The sequence below is a fragment of the Phaenicophaeus curvirostris genome, chromosome 19, assembly GCF_032191515.1.
Source record: "Phaenicophaeus curvirostris isolate KB17595 chromosome 19, BPBGC_Pcur_1.0, whole genome shotgun sequence".
NCBI classification, from domain to species: domain Eukaryota; kingdom Metazoa; phylum Chordata; class Aves; order Cuculiformes; family Cuculidae; genus Phaenicophaeus; species Phaenicophaeus curvirostris.
Window position 1 is genome coordinate 13,484,448 of NC_091410.1, and position 22,228 is coordinate 13,506,675.

The 22,228-nt window shown below is 40.9% G+C and overlaps 1 protein-coding gene across 1 annotated transcript in view; it reads left to right on the forward strand.

Moving 5' to 3' along the window:
- Positions 1 to 22,228, forward strand: part of CA10 (carbonic anhydrase 10) — a 143,095-nt gene that overhangs the window by 42,985 nt on the left and 77,882 nt on the right. Inside the window, exon 3 of the mRNA XM_069872692.1 lies at positions 13,313 to 13,455. Coding sequence (XP_069728793.1) covers positions 13,313 to 13,455 — 143 coding nt within the window. The remainder of the gene's footprint in view (positions 1 to 13,312; positions 13,456 to 22,228) is intronic.

A 22,228-nucleotide genomic window follows, 5' to 3' on the forward strand; every position in this document is an offset into this window, starting at 1 on the left:
ACCAGTATGTCACATGTCATAATAGTTACCCAAAAAATGAGAAACAGGTCCTCCTGCCAACCTTTTCTCCTGGTGAGCTGTATGCTCTCCGCAGGGGGAGTGACACACACTCGCTGCTGGATGGCACCGTCGGCCACAGCTCCAAGTCAGCTGTAAATTCACAGATCTCAAGGCTAGAAGATGCTGCTAGATAATGGGTATGGATTTTTCGTGCTTCATGCCTGTGTGCCATCCACCTACCACCTGTACTGAACCTAATAATTTGTCTGAATAAAGCAGTACTCCATAAACTTTACTGCTGAGCAAACAGCTCTCTGTTGGCAACATCAGACTTTGCTCTCCCTTTCAGCTCATCAAAAGATGACTCAATTACCATTTAAAAGTTTATACTGCCTATGAAGTCAAGGGCTGGAGAATTAGTAGTCAGCTTGAATGTGTTTTGAAAAGAGTAAATGTTTCTTAATGTGAAGAACTGACAGGTTTGTGTGTAAGTGTTAAAGGACAAGCTGCAAGCCAGTGTTGCTGTTAATTTTAACTAGTGTTATGTCTACAGTGAATAATAGGCAGGTGAAAATAACGGATTCTGTCAACATTTATGAGGGGATGATCATTCTGGTAATGGAGAGAACAGCTGAACGAGCCTGACTGGTTTATGCAGTTGCCCAGATCGAGAAACGCCCCAATTCAGAGATTGAACATAGAGGAGTTTGAAATCAGAATTTCATAGAATCATCAATCATAGAATCATTTGGTCAGAAAAGGCCTTTGAGATTGTATTAAGTTTTTAGCATTATTAACACCTGTTTTAGATGCGTGCTTAATGCTTCTTCACCTAACAGAGAGTAGCGGTTGCTTTGGAAAGAATATGTTTGTTTTGACTGCAGAAAATTAGGTTGATCTGCTTAATGAGTTATAGAGCGTTTTCAGACTTTTAAGGAGTTAGAAGTGGTACCTCAGGGGAAGGAGATCTTAAAGAAACCTCACTGGGCTGCAAAACTTGTGCTTCCTACTTTTTCAAAGTAATTTCTAGAACAGGAGACTTCATAATCCCTGGCACCTGTGCCCAGGCAGGTCGGCGTGGCTGCTGCGGACTCGTGCATTAGCCAGTCCATCTGAACTGCCTCGTCCAGACAGCATTTCATGAGAGCTTTTGATTTAAAATGCATCACAAACACTTTCCACCAGTGATGGCAGCCAGGAGCTTCAGACGGTATCAGAAAAGGAATTTCTCAGAGGTTACAGTTTATGCAGTTTTTTGTTCTGCAAACTGGAGTGTGTTTTTTGATGGGCAAACTCAATTGTGTGAACAAACCCAGGGATTCTTGCTCAGCAATCTGTAAATGTCTTCTCTGTTTAAAAAGCTGCTTCACCTTTGATTTTGTGTACTACATAGCAAAGACAGAACATGCATGAAACATGCCAGAAAGTAGATGCTAAAGGGGAAATTTCAGGGGCTGTGAAAGACATTAAGCATCAAATTGGGATTAGATGTGAATAATTTATTTAGTATCTTTTGGCAAGTGATGTATATGCCGAATGTATCTGCAATTTGGAAAAGCACTTAACTTGCAAGTAGCTAATTGTATTTTAATAAAAATGTTTCAGCCAGAAAAGAAAGAGATAGCGTGAAAACTGTGTTTTCTGGGAAAACAAAATGTTGAAGAAAGGTTTGTTGAAGAAATGATCAGAAATTTTCGAAACATGCAGAAGAAGAAACAAGAGGGAGCTTCAGTGAATCTAAAACCGGATGGTTTTCTACCAAAAAAACCCCCACAAGACATCCATTTTCAATCACCAAGAGCAAAATCATTTTCTGCAAAGCCAGAAAACTTGATATGAGCTATTTCTTTCTTGTTAGGAAATAATCGGTGTTCAAGTTGTTTCCTTTTGAAGCTGGTAAGATTTTCAAACTTCGGAGGCATCAGCACTGAAATCACCACAGTGAGGTTTCAAAAGAGCAATTATTACTAAAAATCACAAATCAGTATATTGATGTGCTCTGAAATATCTGGCACGCAAATGGAGCAAAAAGTATTACTTCACATCCTACGACTAAAGGAGCAAATCACTGGGCCAAGTCCCAAGAAATGATGTATAGAGACCATTTTCTTATTAAATTGGCCACAGTTAATGCTACTGAAAATAAATTAATACTCCTCTTGTACATTAGGTAGCAGGCTGCTTTAAGTGGTCCAGGAATTGTCGTTCTATTGCTGTGCTGGTTTCCTTTGGCAGCATAACAGATAGATCTGTTACTCGAGCTGACAACAGCTAATAGTGCCGAACAAAGGAAAAGCATCGATGTCGGTGCAGCTCCCAGTGCCCGTTGCCTTAACTGTGAGGCTCAGGCTTCACCCTACCTCTCTGGCACCACAATTAGATGGCACGGTAATTCTGGGCAGCACAGCGAAGGCTTTAGGAAGACAGTGTTGCCAACAGTCATGAGAATATTTTTGTTTGTTTTGCTGAGGTCTTGTGATTCACGTTCAGTTTTTTTTTTACCTAGAAAATATTCCTGAAATAAGCACTTCCCATTTTCCTCGTAACATATCCAGTCTTTCCTGCTAAAGAAGAAAGGTCTGCAGGCTGCAGTGAGGTTAGTCCCTGCACATAGCTCGTAGTGTCTGAGCACTGCTGCTCTTCTGCTAAGCTGAACACAAACTGAGAGGGGTATTTATTTCAGTGTGTACCGCTACAGCTCAGCAGCGTTTCTACAGCTGTTTGAAAAGCAAGGTAGAAATTGAAATGTTTCAATTCTTGAAATCGCTTTTTTAAAGCTCAGACAGAAAAGCCATTGTATGCGGTGCTGTGAGAGTTGAGCATAGAAAGCTTTTCTTAAAAGAAAACAAGTTCTGTTTGTCCTGTCAAGTCTCAAGAAATCTTTCCTTTTCCTGTGTGCCTGGACAGTGCAGCAACTTGGTTAAGTAAACTGCAAAGAATGCAATTCTTATTCTATACCTGGTGGTTTCTTTTCTTTATTTGGTCAGATTGTACTGGAAAAACTTCTAAAGAGTAAACTTCACCTATAGCAAGTGGGTATTTGTAGATGGCAGTTTTAATAGGATGCTTGGTTACTGACTAGAGCTATGGTGGCTTTATGTTAGAGGAAATTTAAACAGAAGCAAGAACACTGAAGATGTGTCATCTATACTTAGGAAGCCTACTGGATATCACTTCTACTAGGAGTGTGTAATACTGAACATATTTTTTCTTAAAATTATGCAGGAAAGGTTAAGAGCTGGTAGTTCCAAATCCTAAGGACTTAAAACTGTTTCAATTAGTCCTGTTCCTGGGATTACTCTGTTTATATTTTGATTTCTAAAAATATTAGCAAGTCTGTGACACAGAGGCCAACTTAAAATTATGTTTTCAGTGATTATGAGGCTACAGGTTTTGCCTTTAGGAGATACTTTTCTTAATTACCTGGCATATTTGATAATCCTATTCATAATGAATTGTAGGGTTGGTGTAAGAGCTTGGGTCCATAAGAAGGTACTTTGGACATTAGTCATCTGCGTGGCCTTTTTCATGTGCACGGTCATAAATTTTCTGCTGCATCTGGATGTAACCATTTAACACTTTTCTCCTTAAACGTCTTTCTCGAGGAAGGTGTGATTTTATTCTTTTACTGCTAGAAAGACCATCAAATGCTGTATCCACAGACTGAAATTATTCAGAAAATAAGATGTATCTGGTTCTGTGTGAAGGTCACAAGTAATAAAGCCTCCAAGGCACTATCTTCCAATGAATCTTTGCTGCCAAAAAAGCAACATACATTATCTTTTACACATCTCCCTTGGAAGCAATTGATGCTCATTCCTTCCGAGCTGTTACAGTCTCTGGCAGAGAGAAATAGGCTGTCGGGAGCGTTCTAAAGCTACGGGCCTTCTGTTCTCCCCATGACACACTGGGAAGCAGATTACAGTCTTTGTGCTTGTGAGAGGTTTTACAGTTCTGCAGTCTGTGCACTGCGCCTCTGACTGGTCTCTCCGCTGCTTTGCTGATGTGTTGGGTGCTGCTGTGGTGCCTTTCAAGGTGAGGCAGTTACTTTGCAGATCGGGTGATGCTCGTGCACTGGTGTATTTCTCACATAAATAGCATACGTGCTACTGTTGTTTTTCACAAGCTCAAATAAGTCATTACAAGGCACAGAAGAAACATCATGTTGTTATTGCCTTACAAACTTATGCTGTCTGTTGGCTTTGGTCAGAGAAGCAGCATTTTTTGAGTGCTCTGTGATTGACGCAAGTATGAGACGTGCATACGCACCCACCGCTAGCTAAGGAAGGGGTCTGGGAAGATTACTGCTGTGCTAAACAGCTTTTCAGTCAGAGTTTGTGGAGTTGCTAGTTGGAAATAATAGCAGGTTATCCTTGCAGCAGCTATTTGATCTAACCTCAAGCACACACACGACATTCACAACTCAGTTATTCCTGTTGACTTTCCACATCAAGCCGATGCCCTTCCCTTTCCATGCTCTGATGATAGCACAGCAGCACATTTCCAAATCCTATTGTACATCGAGAGGGAGCACCCACTCTTTGCCCATTACCTCCATCCATTCTTGCTGATGCATCCAGAGCAAATTTGATCTTGTGATTCAGTTGCTAGATTGAGTTGTGCATCTGCCTGCAGCTAGAAGCTTCCAAAGCCTGTTGGGAGGGTCACTGTGTCCATGCATGTTTTTGTTAACAGCAGGATCAAGCATAATCAGACTAGGAACAGCAACAGCAGTGGATCAGGATCACACAGGAGTACAGTAGTTTCACCCTACAACACCAAAAGATCTTTCCCTTAGCGTCCATCGTTAGAGCATCCATTCTGTCCTGGAGTTTTGGCTTGTACCAGCAATCTCCTTGAGCAGTTTAGAGTAGTTCTCTCTGAACAGCCCATCCTGTGGGTCTGCTCTCTAACCTGATGCTCAGTCCTGTAGCTCCTGGCCTCCTGCTGACACCTGGGAGGCTGCTGCAATTGCACAATGTCCATGCTCGTCCTTCTGGAGCTGCTTTACGCACTCCCTTGCTTCTTCTCCCCCATCCATCAGAGCCACTTACAAGAGACCAAAGACACCAAACACAGGGGAAGCACTATTCCTGTCCTGCCCATTTCAGACCCCTGGCACAATATGCCTTTAAGAACACAAGATTTGCCCTCTGGTGGCTCATTTTAGGTGGAATAATTATGACAATACCTAGGCATGGTTTAACTCCCAGCTTCTGATTTAATAACACATTGTAGCACTTGAGAAGACCTTTTCTTAAACAAATTCCAGCATAAAAAAAATACTTAAAAAATTGTGCATGTCCTGGTCATACTTAAATTTCTTAGCACTGAAGATCTAGTGCCCATAACATAGCGAAATAAGATAGATATATGTATATATTTACCTAATTTTGCAGTGAGTTGATTTAAAATTTAAACAGCAAAAGAACATGAGGCTAAAGATGAAACTATTTGCTGAGTTCAACACAAATTTTACCCATTCCAGGCTGAACCTATAGCTGCTGAAATGTTCTAGCTCTCTTCATGCCTTACCCAGCCTGGGGAAGGGCGGTGAATCGGGATGCACGGTCCTAACGCTGCCCTGCACTTTCTACAGTTGTGCCCACATCTATTTCCCTCACATCCAGCACACTCTCCTCCGTTCTTCACTCCTAAGCAATGCCTACAGTATTTATTTGCTTGCTTTTCTTTTCCCTTCTGTTTGTTTGGGAGGTTAAGGGGGGTTGTTTGTTTGCAGACAAAGTCATCTTGCAAACCTTCCCAGTTCTCCAGGCTGACAGGAGTGCCCTGTTCCTCTGTATTTGACTGCAAAGACAGAACCTATACACTAAATGAGAAAACACCTATTAATATCATTAAATGCACATTTAGGTGAGTATTTAAGAACCTTCACAGCCTTGTGAAAACCAAAATATTCGCAGAATGTTTCCTCACTGACAGTAGAACTCAGCAGTTCCATTTGTGTGTCTCTGTCCAAAAGCAGCCTCAGCAAGATCATCAAGGTTGTCTGGAAGCTCAAATTCACAGCAGAATTCAGAACAGAATGCATTAACAAACCGAAAGATTTAAAATATGACCTTGCCATTAAAAAAACCTGCAGTATATTTGAGCAACAAATCCACTGGTAGAGGTGTTCCTAATAAAGGCAAGTTTATAGAGTCATAGCATCGTGCAGTGGTTTGGGTTGGAAGAGACCTTAAAGCCCATCCTACAATGGGCAGGGACACCTCCCCCTGGATCAGGTTGCTCAAAGCCCCAGCAAGTGAGACTCCTCTAGAAGATCCTTAGTTGCTGGGATTCCCACACAACCAGGTTCATCCTGAGTCAGAGGAACCACTAAGCCTTTTCTGCATCTGCCTGTTGCACAGCCAGGGTAGCAGAAACATCCCAGGAGTATTTCGGATGAATCACTCTGTACAAGAGAGCTGGATTCTCCCTGAACATAAGGGTTTTCCTAGGTGATGACTAAGCTGGCTTCTGTGCTCAGGAGCAGCCTCTCAGCAGGGGCTGCGTGCCACATGTTATCCCTAACACACATGCCAATTCCTCAGAGTATAACTGCAGTTAGGAAAGGCACTGGGTGAAAGATCAATCGCTGGAGAGCAATTAGCTGCACACTTCGATGTGGCAGCTGGGGAGAGGCCAAGGTTCCTTTCCACTCCAAAGTATTTTGCAGTAAAACCTCTGATTAAAGCTGTGGATGGTGGATATCAGCATTGCCCAGACAACTCTTTTTTTCCCACCTGTGAGTAAGTGCATCGAGTCAACTGTCCAAATGACTTCTGGCCTTTCCAAGAACAATCAAAGTTACGGAGTTTTGGTAATCTCACTGTGGAAGCAGCATCCCCAGGCAGGGCCAGAGCCCTGCGGAATGGGGTCAGAGAAATCCGATTACTCTAGAAAATACCAGAGCACAGAACATCAGTGTTTCTGTCTCAAACTGTCATCACAGATATGAACTGCAGCACTCAGTAGTGAACTCTGGGCTTGCTCCTCACTTGTCTTTGCAAGTCAGCAGTGCTAGGACATTTCTGCATTACTTGCTGTCATTAGCTGTAAGAGTCTTGTGGGAAACCAGAGTGCTCCACAGCTCCAAGTAATTCTCAAGAGGCCCCTGTCAGAAATGTTTTAGAGAATGTGAGTGGTTAACCCTTAGTGGATGCTCCTTACACACAACCCTTGTGCCTCAGAGCCCACCTTCTCCAGACTGAATCCTCTAGTGCCCTGCAGTTTCAGAACGTGATGCTCATTATAGTCATCCTAACAAAATACTAACGCATGCAGACATGTGCTGAATGTGGCAAGAAATAGTTAAATTCCAAGGTACTAACAGCGAGTTGTTTGTTTTAGTAATGGTACACTCTGAAGCACCAGGCTATCTAGAAAGAGCACTTTTGATAGAATAAATACGCTGCCTTTTGTAGTTTTTTATGTCCCTTCTTTCATTTATATTTTTCAGCAAAAGGATCGATAGTATCCCAAAGATATTAAAATAAAGCTGAATCTACAGAATGGAGCTCAAGTTATTTGCTGGATAAGCAGTTTTCCCCCTTTCCTTAAAACAATAAGTTCTAAATTACTTCCCTCTGAGCAACTTTCTCCTGTTTTCCAACTCCATCTCTGTGAACCTTTCTTTGCTTTTCTTCTGGATCCACTTTAAAGCCTTAGCTCGCACTCGCCTTGCCTTAGAACAGCCGTTCATTTTACCAGGAACAGCCAAAGTCCCCAGTTCTACAGCCCGACCCGCAGCACAAACAGAAAAGCGAGAGATGAAACACGAAGAGGAAGGGTTCCTGTTAGAGATCATACAACAGCTCAAAACGTGGATTTCCTGCAGTTCAGTGCAAAGCCCTGTTTAAAGGGCAGAACCACCAGCTTTTTTGCACTTCATCTTTTTCTCCCCTTTCATTCTGCATTTAAATCCAGGCCAAACTCTCGCTCTTTTCCAACCTCCCAAATTACAGTGAGTGTCAGGCAAACTTACTCAGTTGCGATTGCCATCCTGGTCTTTGCCTGCTTCAAGGGGAACCTGTGGCACCCTGGAGTGATTGATGGCTGAGGGGCTGACCAGGCTTGATTAGAAACTGCCAGCCGAGAGGCAAGGAGTTGATGCAGGTGGGTTACTCATAAAAGCATCCCAGGCGCTGGCAGGCATAATAAGGAGCCCAACGTGTGATGGAATGGCAGACACAGGCACTGATCCAGTCCACAGATATGATCAGTGTCTTGTTTTGAGAGAAAGGGGAAAGAGTGTGGCCTTCTCCCTCACCTTTTCCATTTTTAGCTCCTTTACCAGGCTTTCCTTTACCCAGGACTGACATTCCAATAAGCAATCTGTGCCAACGCCACTAAACATCCTGGTTTCCTTTTAAACCTTTCAGCCAAACTCTCCTTGAATCTGTTTTCATTTCTATCTCTTGTCACAGTTAGGCTAAATCTTTCAGCAGTGGGAGCATCACTAACATTACACAGAAAGACAGTTTTCCCCAAGACGTTTATCCTTTTGAATGGAAGGAGAGAGAGAAGTACATTAAGTTTCTAAAACAGTGGTAGCAGTGGCCCTAGACAGTCGTTACCGCAGTTGCTCGGCTCTGGCCATGGATGTATCTCTGCCTTTCTACATCCCTTTCTACTCCTGCCCTGTTAACAACGCAAAAAGAATCACAGAATCATAGAATAACCAGGTTGGAAGAGACCCACCGGTTCATCGAGTCCAACCATAAGAAGAGGTCATATGAAAAGCATCTACAGGTACCTTTTAAGCAGCTGGCCTGTGTTTTGGGAAACAAAGTAGTATTCGATTGTATAGTTTTTGTGTATGTCTTAAGTCACCACAGTGTGGCAGAGAAGAATCTAATTGCATCATGTTGTATAACTGCTCGTTACCCCAAGATTAACATAACTGATAAAAGTGATTTAGTCTGATTTAATCAGTGCCGTGAAAGAAGCGATAGTGTTTTCCGCACCGGTATCCCAAATGCAGAGATGAAAATAAGCAAAGGCTTTGCAAGGTTAGAGGTCACTAATTGTGATTGCTAAATACTTATTTCCAGGTAATACTCTTAATTGAAGAAAGTGTTTAGTTAGGCAGAAATAAGCAGCCCTAATTTGAAAGGTGAATTGAAGAGGGCATTGCAGGATGTTGTTATTAAAGGCATGGCAGAAGATGAACATCAGAATGTTAACTCTTCATTTCCCCTTCCAGTTTTGTGTTCTTTCTCATCTAGCCAGTGCTTTTCCTGCCATCGAAAATACTTCATAAAGAAGGAAGGTGACATTTGAACAGACCGGTAGGAAACTGGCAGTGTGTAAATGATGCTGTTCTATCAAAAATATGGAAAACTGTGAAAAATTCGGTTTGCAGATTTACTGATTAAAAATTTTACTATGTTTTACCATGTTTTGCATACTGGTGATGTTGTCCTACTCTCAAGGATTTATCTCAGCCATCAACTTTTTGGTTCTTAAAAAGAAATCAGAATACTTTTGGTTCCCAAATCTGAAACCATTGTGATGCTGTCTTGTATTGCTGCAGTCTGGATATTTCTGTGACCAATTATTTACATGAATGCCATTCTATACTGTCATTACTTTGGTGTCCCTGATTTATCTCTCAAAGCCTTTTATGACTTTACGTTTGGCTTTTATGTAGAAGCAGAGCAGGTCATGCGGTTATCCAGAGGCATTAGTATGGTAATTTTCTTCAAGTTGAGTAGGTGGAAATAATTAATGGACTGCTTTATTGATGTACATAGATAGCTGATTCTCTCTGTGGTTTCAATTCCCAGCTTCAATAAAGTAGCTTGAGATTTTATCTGAGGGACCAGTAATTACACACAGCAAGAATAATTGCTGCACAAATACAATCTGATTGTGTTTTATGCTGTTGCCAGGGCTGATGTTAAAGCTTCAATATATAAACAAGTATCTGCTGCATGAATAAGTTGACTCCTTTTATTTAAACTCATGAACTCTGGAGTAACTTAAGTTCAGAAAAATCTCTGCTTTTGAAAGTTGGGCAGACTTCGAAGAGGACGTTGTAGTCAGCGCAAGGCAACTGAAACTTCAACATCTTGCCTAGACTGGCTCCTGTTACTGACAGTGACCAGCACCAGATGCCTTGGGAAAAATAAGCACCTTTAAAACTAAGCACCATAGAAGTTATAGCACATTTGCTACTTTTTGTATCTCTGAGAGCGCTGTAGATTTTAAGTGAGGGTTTTGGCACTTTGAGTCAATGTATGAACGGGAAGGAGGAGCAAGGAGGGGGGGGAAAGTTTTCTTTAAAAACTTTGAACAGCTAAGACTGGCTTCTGACAGTGAATCATCAGGGCACTAAAGAGATCAGAGCCTTAAATCAGGAGAAAAGTGGGCAGGGAGACAGATTTTTTTTTAAAAAAAATAAAATCTTATGTGTTTTATGGCTTAGAAACAAAGGCGATGATTTTGGCTAGAATCCCTGCAGAGCCGCTCTCTGTAATTTCAGGGACGTTTCCAAATAAATGCAAGTATCTTTAAGGGCTCCACAGTTTGTGAGGTTCAATTAATTGAGCAACGCTTCACCATGGAGGGCATGGCCCTCTCATCTCAGTCGTTTCAGAATGGAGAACACAGCCAGGACCTGAACGCAGCAGCCAGACACAGCCCCAGGCAGCTTTGCTGTGGGATGAACCCCAGGAGAGCTCTGTCCCCAGAGCTGGGCACCACAGTCATCTCACCCAAAGCGATGCGTCTGTTCTCTCTGAGCTAGACCAACCCATTTCAGTCAGTGCAGCACTTCAGAAAGCGCCCCAAAGGAATTCTAGCAACAAACCCTTTGTGGCTTTGCTAAGAGCAAGGTGCAGAGACAGAGCAGGGGGTAGAACTCTGAGAAACTTTCATAAATAAGCCCTCACAGCTACACTGGTGATAAGGAGACACTGCTTAACTGCCCACAACCCTTCTGTGACCTCAACCTGTGAGTCCAGAGTAATTTGTATGTAAGATCAATTAGCTCAGATGTTGTACACGGCACACACCTCTGATCCAGTGCTGGGAAAGCGACTGCCTCGTCTCACAGCCCGGGTGCAGACTGTTACGTGCCCATCAGCACACGCTGCACACAGTCCCATTTCACTTATCTGCAAGTTTGCTGTACGTACAGAAGGGCATCCTTACGGGAACCCGTTCACTCATTGCTTTTCTCTGGAGAGGGGAGGCTTGTATTTACTTAGGCAAATCCTTGGTACTCATCGCTAGGAGAATAGCATTCAATCCTTGTTTTATTGTTCTAGCTGCTATTATTTCACTGTTGTTATTCATAGGTTGGGTAGAAGCCATCAGAATCCCTCATTCTGTGTAATGCTGATACTAGAGCATCTTCATATATCTTAGTATAAATTGTTCCCAGTAAATTGAAAAAAAAAGAGCAGCTGCAATAAGATACAGATTGAATAAGGATGTCAGAGCTTTGCATAAGTAAAAAATATAAGTAGACCTCCTCCATGTACAGGACACAGTGTCTGTTATCCATAACGTGCCAACATACAGAGGAAATAAACTTCAAATTTATCCACCTCTCTTTCTGTTATGAGAAGGCTGAAGATACAACATTGATCAGACAAGAACTTATCACCTTCTGTCTATGTAACACATCTGCAACAAATCATCTCACAAGTGCTATAAATTTCAGGGGATTTGTAGAGGGAGGCAGAGATGTTATGAGCAGCGTGTAGAAACTTTTGGTACAATAGCCAGTAGTAGAGAACATTGTTAAATGAGATGTAAACTGGTAGGGGGGTGCATGCAGACCAGCTTGTAAGACTAAGTCCTGCTGTCTGAAATGCTTCAGAGCTCCACACATAGAAATGTAGTTTATTCCCACTCATACTTGACTGTTTTTATATAGAAGTACAACGTAATTGTAGGGAAGGAGATACTGTTCCTTTAATGATTTAAGCCCTAGTAGAACCTTGTGTGTTAGCTAAGCTGGAATAATGCCACAGTGAGTATTTTGATATGTTTTCCTAGATTCGTACACTAATTTCATTAGACTAAGTATTTAATTCAGTACCTATGTTTAATTTAAGCCTTGATTTCCTACATGAAGCCTCCTTGGATTTTTTCCACTGCAGTTCTGAATACTTTTCTATTACTTCGAGCATCTAAGCAGCAGCACTAACTACTTTAATTAAATGCAATCAGACATTAATATTGCATAATATCCCCATCCACTAGTTAACTTAGGTGTGCAGTTGTAGGTCAGTTACTCCTTAATTAACCTTCAGCTGAAGCATAAGCAGAGTCGTTCCCATCACTGGGGTAAGTTTACCATTGTTGCACTTTCTCTTTGTCCAACCATAAATATCAGAGCCAGAAACACACGCCTATTGGAGAGATTCCTAAGCACGAGCATCCTGGGCATTCAGAAAGAAATCAAAGACTGCAGCGTGGAGTTAAGTGTCTGGGTGACACATCTTACCTTTGCAGTGCAATGTGCCATCGGAGCTCCTCCTTCTCCATGTCCCAGTGGCAGGCTGGTGTGACAGGCTTTGCACAGAATGCAAGGTTTCCCTGTCAAAAACAGAAATAACATTACAAAAAATACCTTCATAGCAGGTTTTTTTCCAGTGCAGCTTTTCTGGGACAGTCCCAGTTACAGCATAAATTCTTTAAGTAGTATGAAAGTGAAGACAATGTATGGCACTGTTTGTTCTGCTGTTTTATCACCCTTGCTTATGTAATTAAAAAAAATGATATAAACATAGAATGATTTGGGCTGGAAGGGACCTTAAAGATCATCCAGTTCTAACCCACCACCTGCCGAAGAGCTGTTTTTACCAATACCAAGAGCATTTCTGCTCAAAAGACTTTTTTAGTAGTACTAGAAACCATTCAAGCGTTCTCTATTTTTTAATTAATTCTTCTAAATATGAAGGCTTTTTACAAAGTTGAGGAGAAGAGAGCAGTTTCAGTCCAAGGATACATTGTGTGGTTGCAAAATTAGCATAAGGACAAACGAGACCCACTCCTATTGCTCAGTAAGTTTTCTTTAATACTAACAGTGAAGGACCTATTTATAATTGAATCTGGGATGATATTCAGGTATCTTCAAGGGAGACAGAAAACAAATAACTTTTTTTCTTGGTACAAAAATCTACGGAAAACAATGTGTTGGTCTTTGTGTATGAAGTTTGAAATTTCAAGTGCTGGATGCATTTCCAGTGTGTGTGCAGCCAACATGACAAGTTTAACTATCGAGCTCTCCACCCTGCATGTAACTGTAGCTTTCCAGACTTTTCTTGAACTTGCACTTTCTTGTGTTTTGCAGTTCCCTCATTCTGGGGTTTGGTGAACTCAGCTTGGAATCTTTGCTCTGTTGGGAAAAGGCAGTCGCCTGTCAATATCGAAACCAGCCATATGATTTTTGACCCCTTCTTAACTCCACTTCGGATAAACACGGGGGGAAGAAAGGTACGTGTGCGATTGTATTTGGGTATAAAAACAAGCAAGTAGATGGACAAATATTTGCTGTATTTCTAGCACATTTACACTTTTATCTTGGTCAGCTCCGAGGCAGAATATCAATATAGTGCTTTGCAAATGACACAATCCCATCGCTGCTGGAGAAAGAGCAACTGTGCATTTTTAGGAGTCTTCTACCACATATTTGTATTTTCATAGTAACTGCTACTTGAAACTCTGCCTTCGGGAAGAAGAGCATCACACTTTGAAACTTCGTGTTTAGAATTAAATTTAGTGTTTATCTTGAGCGGCGTTTTATAGGTGCTGTTCTAAAAGTGTTGTTTAAGATGGCCAAAACCTTTTATTCATCTGAATCAGGATATCATTGCAGTGCTGTCACGTTGAGGCGTAGGAAGGGATGAGTGAGCTTCCTTATGCTATGAAATAAAAGGAACTATGGGGTAGATATCTCAGCATGGAACAGGCAGACAGGTGCATTCAAAGAGTCATCAAGTTTCTCTGTTATCTAGAGCTTATCGGTACTGATTACAAGATATTTTTTTATTGGAAATCTCACATATATTAATTAGAAAACAGAATGGCAAGATTATTTTAATAGGATTATTAGTAAATTATGGAAGGCACTGGCATCCTAAAAGATGCTGTATCAGTCTAAGTATTTTTACCTCTTTCACAGATAATACCCTTCTGCTGTCAAACAGTGATGACTTTCCATCCTGTTACTAGACCAGGACTTGTTCTGGTCGTGGTTAGTCTGTTTTAGAGACGTTTCTAAAATGATTGAATCAAAATCCTCCTTTGAGGACATGATTGCAATTTCAATGCCTTAAAATTCTTCACTCCTAGTTAAGGCTTCAGTGAGGATTTGATTTGGCAGGTAGTGTATTTGTGTTCACTTTTCTCGTAATGGCTTTTAAATGTTGAAATCGGAGGTGGGTTTCATATGGGCTGAAGCGCTTCAGTTTTCAAGGCAGGGAACCAATTGATGTAGCAGCCAGGAAATTTCTTAGACAAGACTTAACTGCAATTATGCTCTACACGAAAGGATTTTATAGAATGAATCCTAAGAAAAATGTCGAATAAATAAAAAGGGATTTGATATGGTTTCAAATCAAAGTTATAATGAGCCAGCTTACATGCACAGTGAACTAGAGAGACAGCTAGTTGCACAGAGCCACAATTTGACACCTCTTGAAAAGGGAGCTGGGAGGAGAGCTGGATGAAAGGAAATGTGCAGTACAATTGGTCTTGAAACAGTAACTTCAAATATTTAAGAGAATCTTTTGCTACTAAAGTAGAAATCAGTTTTACAAGAGTTTGAAAACTGAAATATTTATTTGATTTTGAAAACAGCAATTCTACTTTGCGTGCTTCACTTTCAAAGCTTGTGCTGTCCAATGATTGCAGCGTGGTATTGGGTCTCGTGATTTATAATCATCATCAGATGTTATTTTCTATTGTGCTGGGTTATTTTGTATGTTTGTGCTTCTCCATTTCCTGAGAAAGCGGCTGCTCAGATCCTAAAGGCTGGATATCATTGATACAGGTAATTGGATTTCAAGATCCAGAATCTCAGCACAAGATATTTAATGAGTTTACACGCAGATAAACAGCCCAGAAGAAATGCTGCTTTTGAGGAAACTCCCCAAGTTTCAGTCCTCTCTCAAGCCCATCTTTGTCTCTCAATTATCCATTTCAGTGCATTTAACATGCAGCCCATTTCACTTCAACAGCCATTTTTAATAAACAACACAACCTCTTATTAATGTGCAAATCACACCCCTCTGCCACTAAGAAAAACACGGTTATACTTTCGCTGCTTTTGTTCTTTAGATTCCCATAAGCCCAGGACAACAGAACAACTTACTGAGGAGCCAGCGGAGTCTAGTGGCATTTAGGCAAGCACCACGGGTTTCAGTCTCCAAAGCAGAGACTTCCAGGTCTCATGCATGTCCTCTGCTGGGACTTCTTCCCCCTGCTAGCATCTCTCTTCTCCAAGAGCTCTGCCTTTCTTCCCCTATAATTTATCCCCCTGTCCCACCTGTAGCCCATTTGCCTTGAATCTCCAGCTTCTCCACGGGCTTGATTTAAAGAGCCCTGTTTCCAAGAGTCTTTAGGACCGAGCTACAGTTCTCGGCCATAGTTTTTTTTCTCCTAGAAACGTGTTAAGGAACAGCCTTTGCTTTAGACACCAAGTGCTGCCCTACCCATTAGTTAAACTTTGTCACCTAATTGATGCCACTTGTTACTAATCATTGTAGGTCATGCTCAAGGGCATAAATTGTGGTTTAAAGAGAGTAAAGTTCTGTTCAAAATCACTTTATTTTTAAGACGAGGAAGGCCATTGTATGTGATGTTGTCCTCTTGGGAATAAACAAATCGATGTCCACCGGCTAAAGGCTGTTACAGACATTTCAGCTCAGTGTGCGTAAATGAAAGTTACTCAGTAAAATCTGTAAGTCTGCTTTCTCATATGGGAATGCAATCACATATTATTTAAATTAATATCTTAATAAATAATGGGTTTGTTCTATGCATCAGAAGATAATGGCGATATTTAGCAGTTTCTAAACTAAAATAGGATAGGAGAAAAAAGATTTATGAATTGAAATCAGTTAAATGGTTCCTCTGCCAGCTAGTTCTGATTCCATGCTGTTCAATCAATTCAGAGTATTACTAGCATTTTTCTCAGGAGTGCAATATATGACAACTGCCAGGCTTTGCTTTGGTGATTACTAAAAGGACAGATACTGGTGTGAACCATATTTCAGCACTGCAGGAGTATAAAAAATGAATTGTTAGAAATGGTCCGGGAGGAATGAATAGCAATAAGACATCAATGTCATCTGTAAACTGATTTGTGATGAATTTTTAGAGGGCTTAATAATACAATGTTTTGATTTAGAGTGGCTCTAGAAAGTCAAAAGTTTGATGCAAACATCAAAAACTTTAATGAATAAAAAATGAAATATTGTATTGCTGCTTAAATAGTTGTTTAACATTTCTGATGCCTTTATAGTATTACCTATTCTCAGATGTGTCAATAAGTGAAAATAAAATGAAACAAGCAGGTTAACGTCACTTGGTAACTTGTTAACAGGAAAAAATTCTAAGTGTTATTTCAGGGATACCTGCAAACTTTGCTGTTTGTAGACCATATCTAGGGACAAACATATATTCAGGACCTAGATCTGTCCCTGTAGTGGGATTTGGTTTCCTTGTCATTTCAGTGATCTTTTCATGAGGTGGAATCAGTTTGGAATATGAGGACTCGGATGTTCTTGGTGTGTTCTGAATTGCTGGTTGCCTGTGATTGTGAAGCACCACTGAAATGGTAAAGGAGTCCAGAATTGGCACAGGAATGCATTTCTAGTTCTTTTTTCATAGTATCAAGGCTTTCTTCTCCAGTATAACTAATCTGCTTGACATTTAATCTTCTCTGTTGTCATAAAACAAGCTCGCTTGTCTGCCATGGGAAGCTTCTAAGGAGATCCTAGATTTGGCAAGAAGTGATTCAGTGGGCTTACTCCATGAGCTACATTGTTCTCTGGCTTAGAGCTCAGGACGGGCTCCGATTTTGGCAGCAGTACCTTTCAAATTACATGCTAAACTCGATCTCCACTGCAGTTGTGTAAGAGTTAAAAGCCACCCATGGGATCCTTGTAAAGGTGAGTTTGCTGACCCTGGAAATGCATTCAATGGGGAGGTATTTGGAACATCAAGAGGATCTGCTGTTATGTGGGGAGTCAGTGAAGGTTAAGGAGTCTGTGTTGTTATTTAAGCTAGGTGATTGATGCCAGCCAAAGGTCTTGTCCATTGCTTTCCTTTTTCCCTCCTCAATTTCAATAAGTTGCGTTCCTGTTTCAAATGATGTAGCTTCAAAAAAAGATTGGAGCAGCATCTGGCCTCTAACCACCACAGGGTTTGATGTATTCAAAGGAATTTTCAGCTGTACCAACTTTGTTCTTACTGCCCTTTTTCTGCCTCCTGATGCGCATCGTACATTGTTTTGATAGCATCTTATTTGGAACTATTTCATCCTGCACTTAGGTGTGTTTATGCAACCAGATATGTTTTTCAAGCCTTGCAAAAGTAAAAGTAACGTGTATCTTGTCTTTGTACTTGGTTCTGTACTTGGGGCTATAACCACTGATATGAAAAGGCTGAGGATTTTTTCTCACACACTGATCCTGCTTTCGTAGTAAAGGTATGCAGGTCTCCTAATCCATATGCTTTAAATGAAACATAATTTTGTATTTTAGCACTGTTAAAACACGTTTCCTGTGAAGAATGAATGATTCTTTGGTTTTTTTTTGCTGCAAACAAAATAATGAATGTATGACATACTCAAACTTAGCGAAATTAACTTAGTACATAAATTGGGGGTAAGAAACTGTATGTTTGTGTTCTTTTGTGTGTGTACGTGTGAGACTCCCATTTTCTAAAACTGCATTCTGTCATTGAGAATTATTTTTACTCACACAAATGTACATCTGATATCATCATATCCCTTCCAAATAAATATATTTTTGTGTGTAGTTTTGTAAGGTATATTTTTATGATGGGCATTAATAGCTACTTTTGAGTGACTTAAGCTTTTAATGCAAATGTACATTCATGATCTTTTCTTTCAGTGTGTTACTAAAAAGAACAGGCTGCCATGCTTTCAATAGCCTGAAAATGGACTGGGATGTAACCCCCTGTGCTGTTTACCTGGTGTTGCTCAATTCAAAGCACAGAAACACTGTTAAACAGGTGTCCTGATTTGATGTTGCCCAGGGATAGATTTGAACACTGGAGAGAGAAACTCTGCACCCAGAACCTCACTACCAAGATGGATTTGGCATGGACAGAAAGCAGAGGTATTCGAGAGATTCTTGGATATGTTAGTCACCCAAGAGTAAATCCATCCCTCTAAATCTCAACTTTAGACTAAAAACTTTGGCACTTTATCTTGTCTATCTGAAATCTTCTCAATACAAGTAAGCCACTCTCTACCCATGACCAGATGGATGTTGCATCCAGGCTTTTCATAGTGCTTGCATCCCACACCTTTTATATATATATATTTACAGAAGGATATTGTTTGGAAGCACACGGATGTATGCCAGCATCTGTGATCAAATTTCAGATGGAATGGTCCTCTATTATCGTGCAGAGTTTTGTGCCATCTGCTTACCCATCACTCAAATGACCTCAGTCCTTGAGGTAGCTACATATCAGTCATAAATGATTTTTGTATCGTTTGACCTTTTAGGAGGCCTCTTTGTGACAAGTCCTTTGTTAACACAAAGCGTTCCATAAACAGAAGAAATAATGCAGTCTGATTTCCTACAGAATCTCATTTTAACTTCTTTATAGACGCTGTCCCCCACTTCTCCACTACTCCACACATCCCCTCCATTAGAAGTTAAAGGCAAAAAATGTGGTGGCTATTTCCAAATCCCTTTGTGCCAGCCAGACTGCAAATGCACCTGCTGATTGCCCAGTTGACTACGGCCAACAGCAGCCCTCAACACCCGAGTTTCACCTGCCTGTTCCTCAGTACAAAATTGGTTTGGTCCTTTCTTCTACTCAATTGCCACAAAAGGCTGAGATGTCTTCATCTTTGTCAAGGTTGGACAAAACTGGCCAGCAAATACTGGCATTAGTGCAGGGAAAGTAGGAAAGAGGTCAGCCACCAGTTGGTTGCTATTTTAATGAACTATTTGCAGTAGCTTTTATCATGGGCGTCTTCTCTGCAAGCAGTGCGTGTCTGTGAAGGGGGGAGCTATCGAAGCTAAGGACTTCAGTAGCAAACAAGGAATTCCACAGGTAGATGTATATTAAAGGAAGAAATTGCATGTCCTATAGATTGCTGCTAACACCGCCATCAGTGTTTGGCTACTCTTTTCTCCAGCACCATTTTCAGAATCTTTCAGGGATTACAGTACTGAGAACACAACAGCGTGAGGAAAATAAAGGTAATAAGCTAATAGGAATGTAACATCGCTTTGCATAAAAATCTCAAAAACACACCCAAGGAGGGTCTCACCCGAGGAGTTTTCATTCTTTGAGGAAAAACTTTGTCTAGAAGATCCAGCAGCATTAGAACATAAATAGTGTGTTATTGTCTTACTGTTGTGATAAACTGAAGTTAGGGAGCTAAGCATCACAAAGTCTTCAGAGAACCACTGCAAGCTGCAACGCGAGGACATGTAAGTGCTACTGTGCTCACAAGGTTACAGCTAAAGTCTTCTTACTGCTATGTGGGAAGGGCAGAGGTGCACTACGAGAGAATCTGCTCAAGAGTACCCAAGCTAGCTCAGAGAAGAACAAGCACAGGTATCAGCTTAAATCGTGATAACAGGGTGTCTGAGTTGGTCTGGAGCTCAAACAGCCGTGGAGGGCAACTCGGCAGTGGTTCAGGGGAAACTTCGGCCGAATGGACTGGTATTTTTCCAAATGTCATGTTCTTTAAACGCCGTTTGAAGTTGAAGGTTTACTCAGTTCCCCTTAGAATATCACTGCAAATATCACCAAGATGTTTATATATGTCCAGCTGCTTTATCGCCTCCTGTTCTACTCTCCCAAAACGCTGCAAGGGAAGAGGAGGAATTATATAGCAGAAAGAAGCCTTACAGCAGTTTCATGATGAACGCTCACCTCTGCAAGTGAAGGCATAATATCCTCATGAAAGCACCAATCCTTCATTCTTGATGACTCTCATGTTGTATGTCTAACTGCCCAGACTGCTCACAATTACCGCTCATCCTCTACAAAAAAAGCAAAAAATATAAAATCAGAAATACAGTTGTGAGTATATTCTTCACCATAAACTCTGAAATGTGTTTGTTCATTGAAGCCTATGCTAATGAAAACCTCTACAAAGCAACAGACGGGAGCCCAGAAATCATCCTGAGTCAGGCAGTATTGCACTTGCACCTCTATCATTCCTTGGGTAAAAACTCATTTCATCCCAGGTCTCTGACAGTGCTGTTAATAATGAGGTGTTGTCAGTCCAGGCTCTTTCTGCAGCTAGTTCTGGGCTCACTGATTATCTCATTCAAAGGATTAAGTAGTATTTTGCCCGGTGGATTTTGTTCATATCCTCTCTCCCACTTAGACTTGTCGTTTCCTGAAAGCGCTTCAGCTGTAAAGACCTGATATCCATTTCAGCATTTAAAATTCTTTGTCCAGTGATGTTTGTCCTTTTTAGAGCACCGTTGCGCCCTGCATAACTAGTCATGAGGGATGCACAGTGACCGATGTGCTGCAGAGATTCCTAAAAAGAGGAAATGCTGGGAGGAGCGAAACGCATGCCAACACTTGAACTCTTCTTCCTGCCTCTGCTAGATCCCATCTGTTATCTTTAACAGGTTTGGGACTACTGGTTTCGTTTAAACAGCATAGAGGTGATAACTGGAGAGCGAGCTTTGTTGCTCCGAGGCGTGGAAGTGCGCAGCCACCTTTAACTGAACGCTCCACGCATAAATGAGGAACAATATTACAGCATCTGCTGTGTGTAATGGGGGAATAAAACAGCTGTGCCCGATGAAATATTGAGTACGTCAAATTATTACAACAAACTTTATAAATATTACTGTTAGTCTGGCTGCAATCGTTTTTTAATAGCATGAAGACAGAAAGAGAGAGGAGTTCTGCATGGCAGATGTTATGGAAAGGAGTGGTACGGCTGCAGAGAGCACGAGGACCCGACGGAGCAGGCAGAGACGTGCTGCAAAGAAGGGGACGGGAACCACGATTACAGGATGAGAAAGCCATTTCTTCTCTCAAGATCTGCCGTGGTACCAAGAGTCCCCCCAAAGCATTAAAGAGATGCATTTTGCAACTTTTTTTTGCAAAATGGAAGTTACATTTCATTAGCTTTTTATGGTATTTTGAGCGCGATCGATAAGCTTCACTACCTGCATCCTCTGTTGCCTCATTGAAGCTCACTGGGTGATCAACTTTCTGTCTTGATGCGCTGTGGATGGGCAATCACTCTTTATTTAATGACTAAAACGGATGCCTTTGGTGATACTGGATTCTTCAGTGCGATAGGTAACTGTTCTCAGCTTACACAGTTTTTATTGGGTTATTATTGCAAACATAACTTTATGCTTGATTAAGTGGTAAATTTAATTCATTCGCTAGCAAGATACCTTAACAAATACAACATTACCAGTATTACTTCTGAGAAAGGAGAGGAAATTTGAAGAGCTGAAAAAAACATTTTAATGAAGTAGAGGTAAGAAATATCGAGAAACAAAATTTTAATAAAAGCCTGTTTAAAAAATCAGATGGAAGTTTGAATTTTCCTCAGACAGAAAAGTCATTTAACAGCCAAAGCTCCAAATAAAAGGAAAGTAAAATTTTTAAAAATGACAGTGGGAGTAGTAAATTCATCATTTCTACTGAGTAATAATTGGCGATCTTCTTGTCAATAACTGTAAAATGCCTTCAGTGTGGAAATATTTCAGAATGTTAAAGACAGGGAAAGGTACTTGGCCCACCAGTTTTGCCTCCAGTTTACAATTTATGTCAGCTCTATCTTCCCATTCTTTAATACACAGGGGTTTTTTTTTTTCCCGTCTTCTCGGTGAAAAGTGGTCACGCAAGCCAGGAATGCTGGGGAGACTGAACTTGTTTTGAAATAGGGAGGTGTCAGTGTCATTGCTGTGTTTGATGTTATGCTGGCCACAATTCTGCATCTTTGTTATCAAACTCAGTAACACCACAGTTCCTGCGTGTTTTGATATTATTAAGTTCTTAAGAAAGT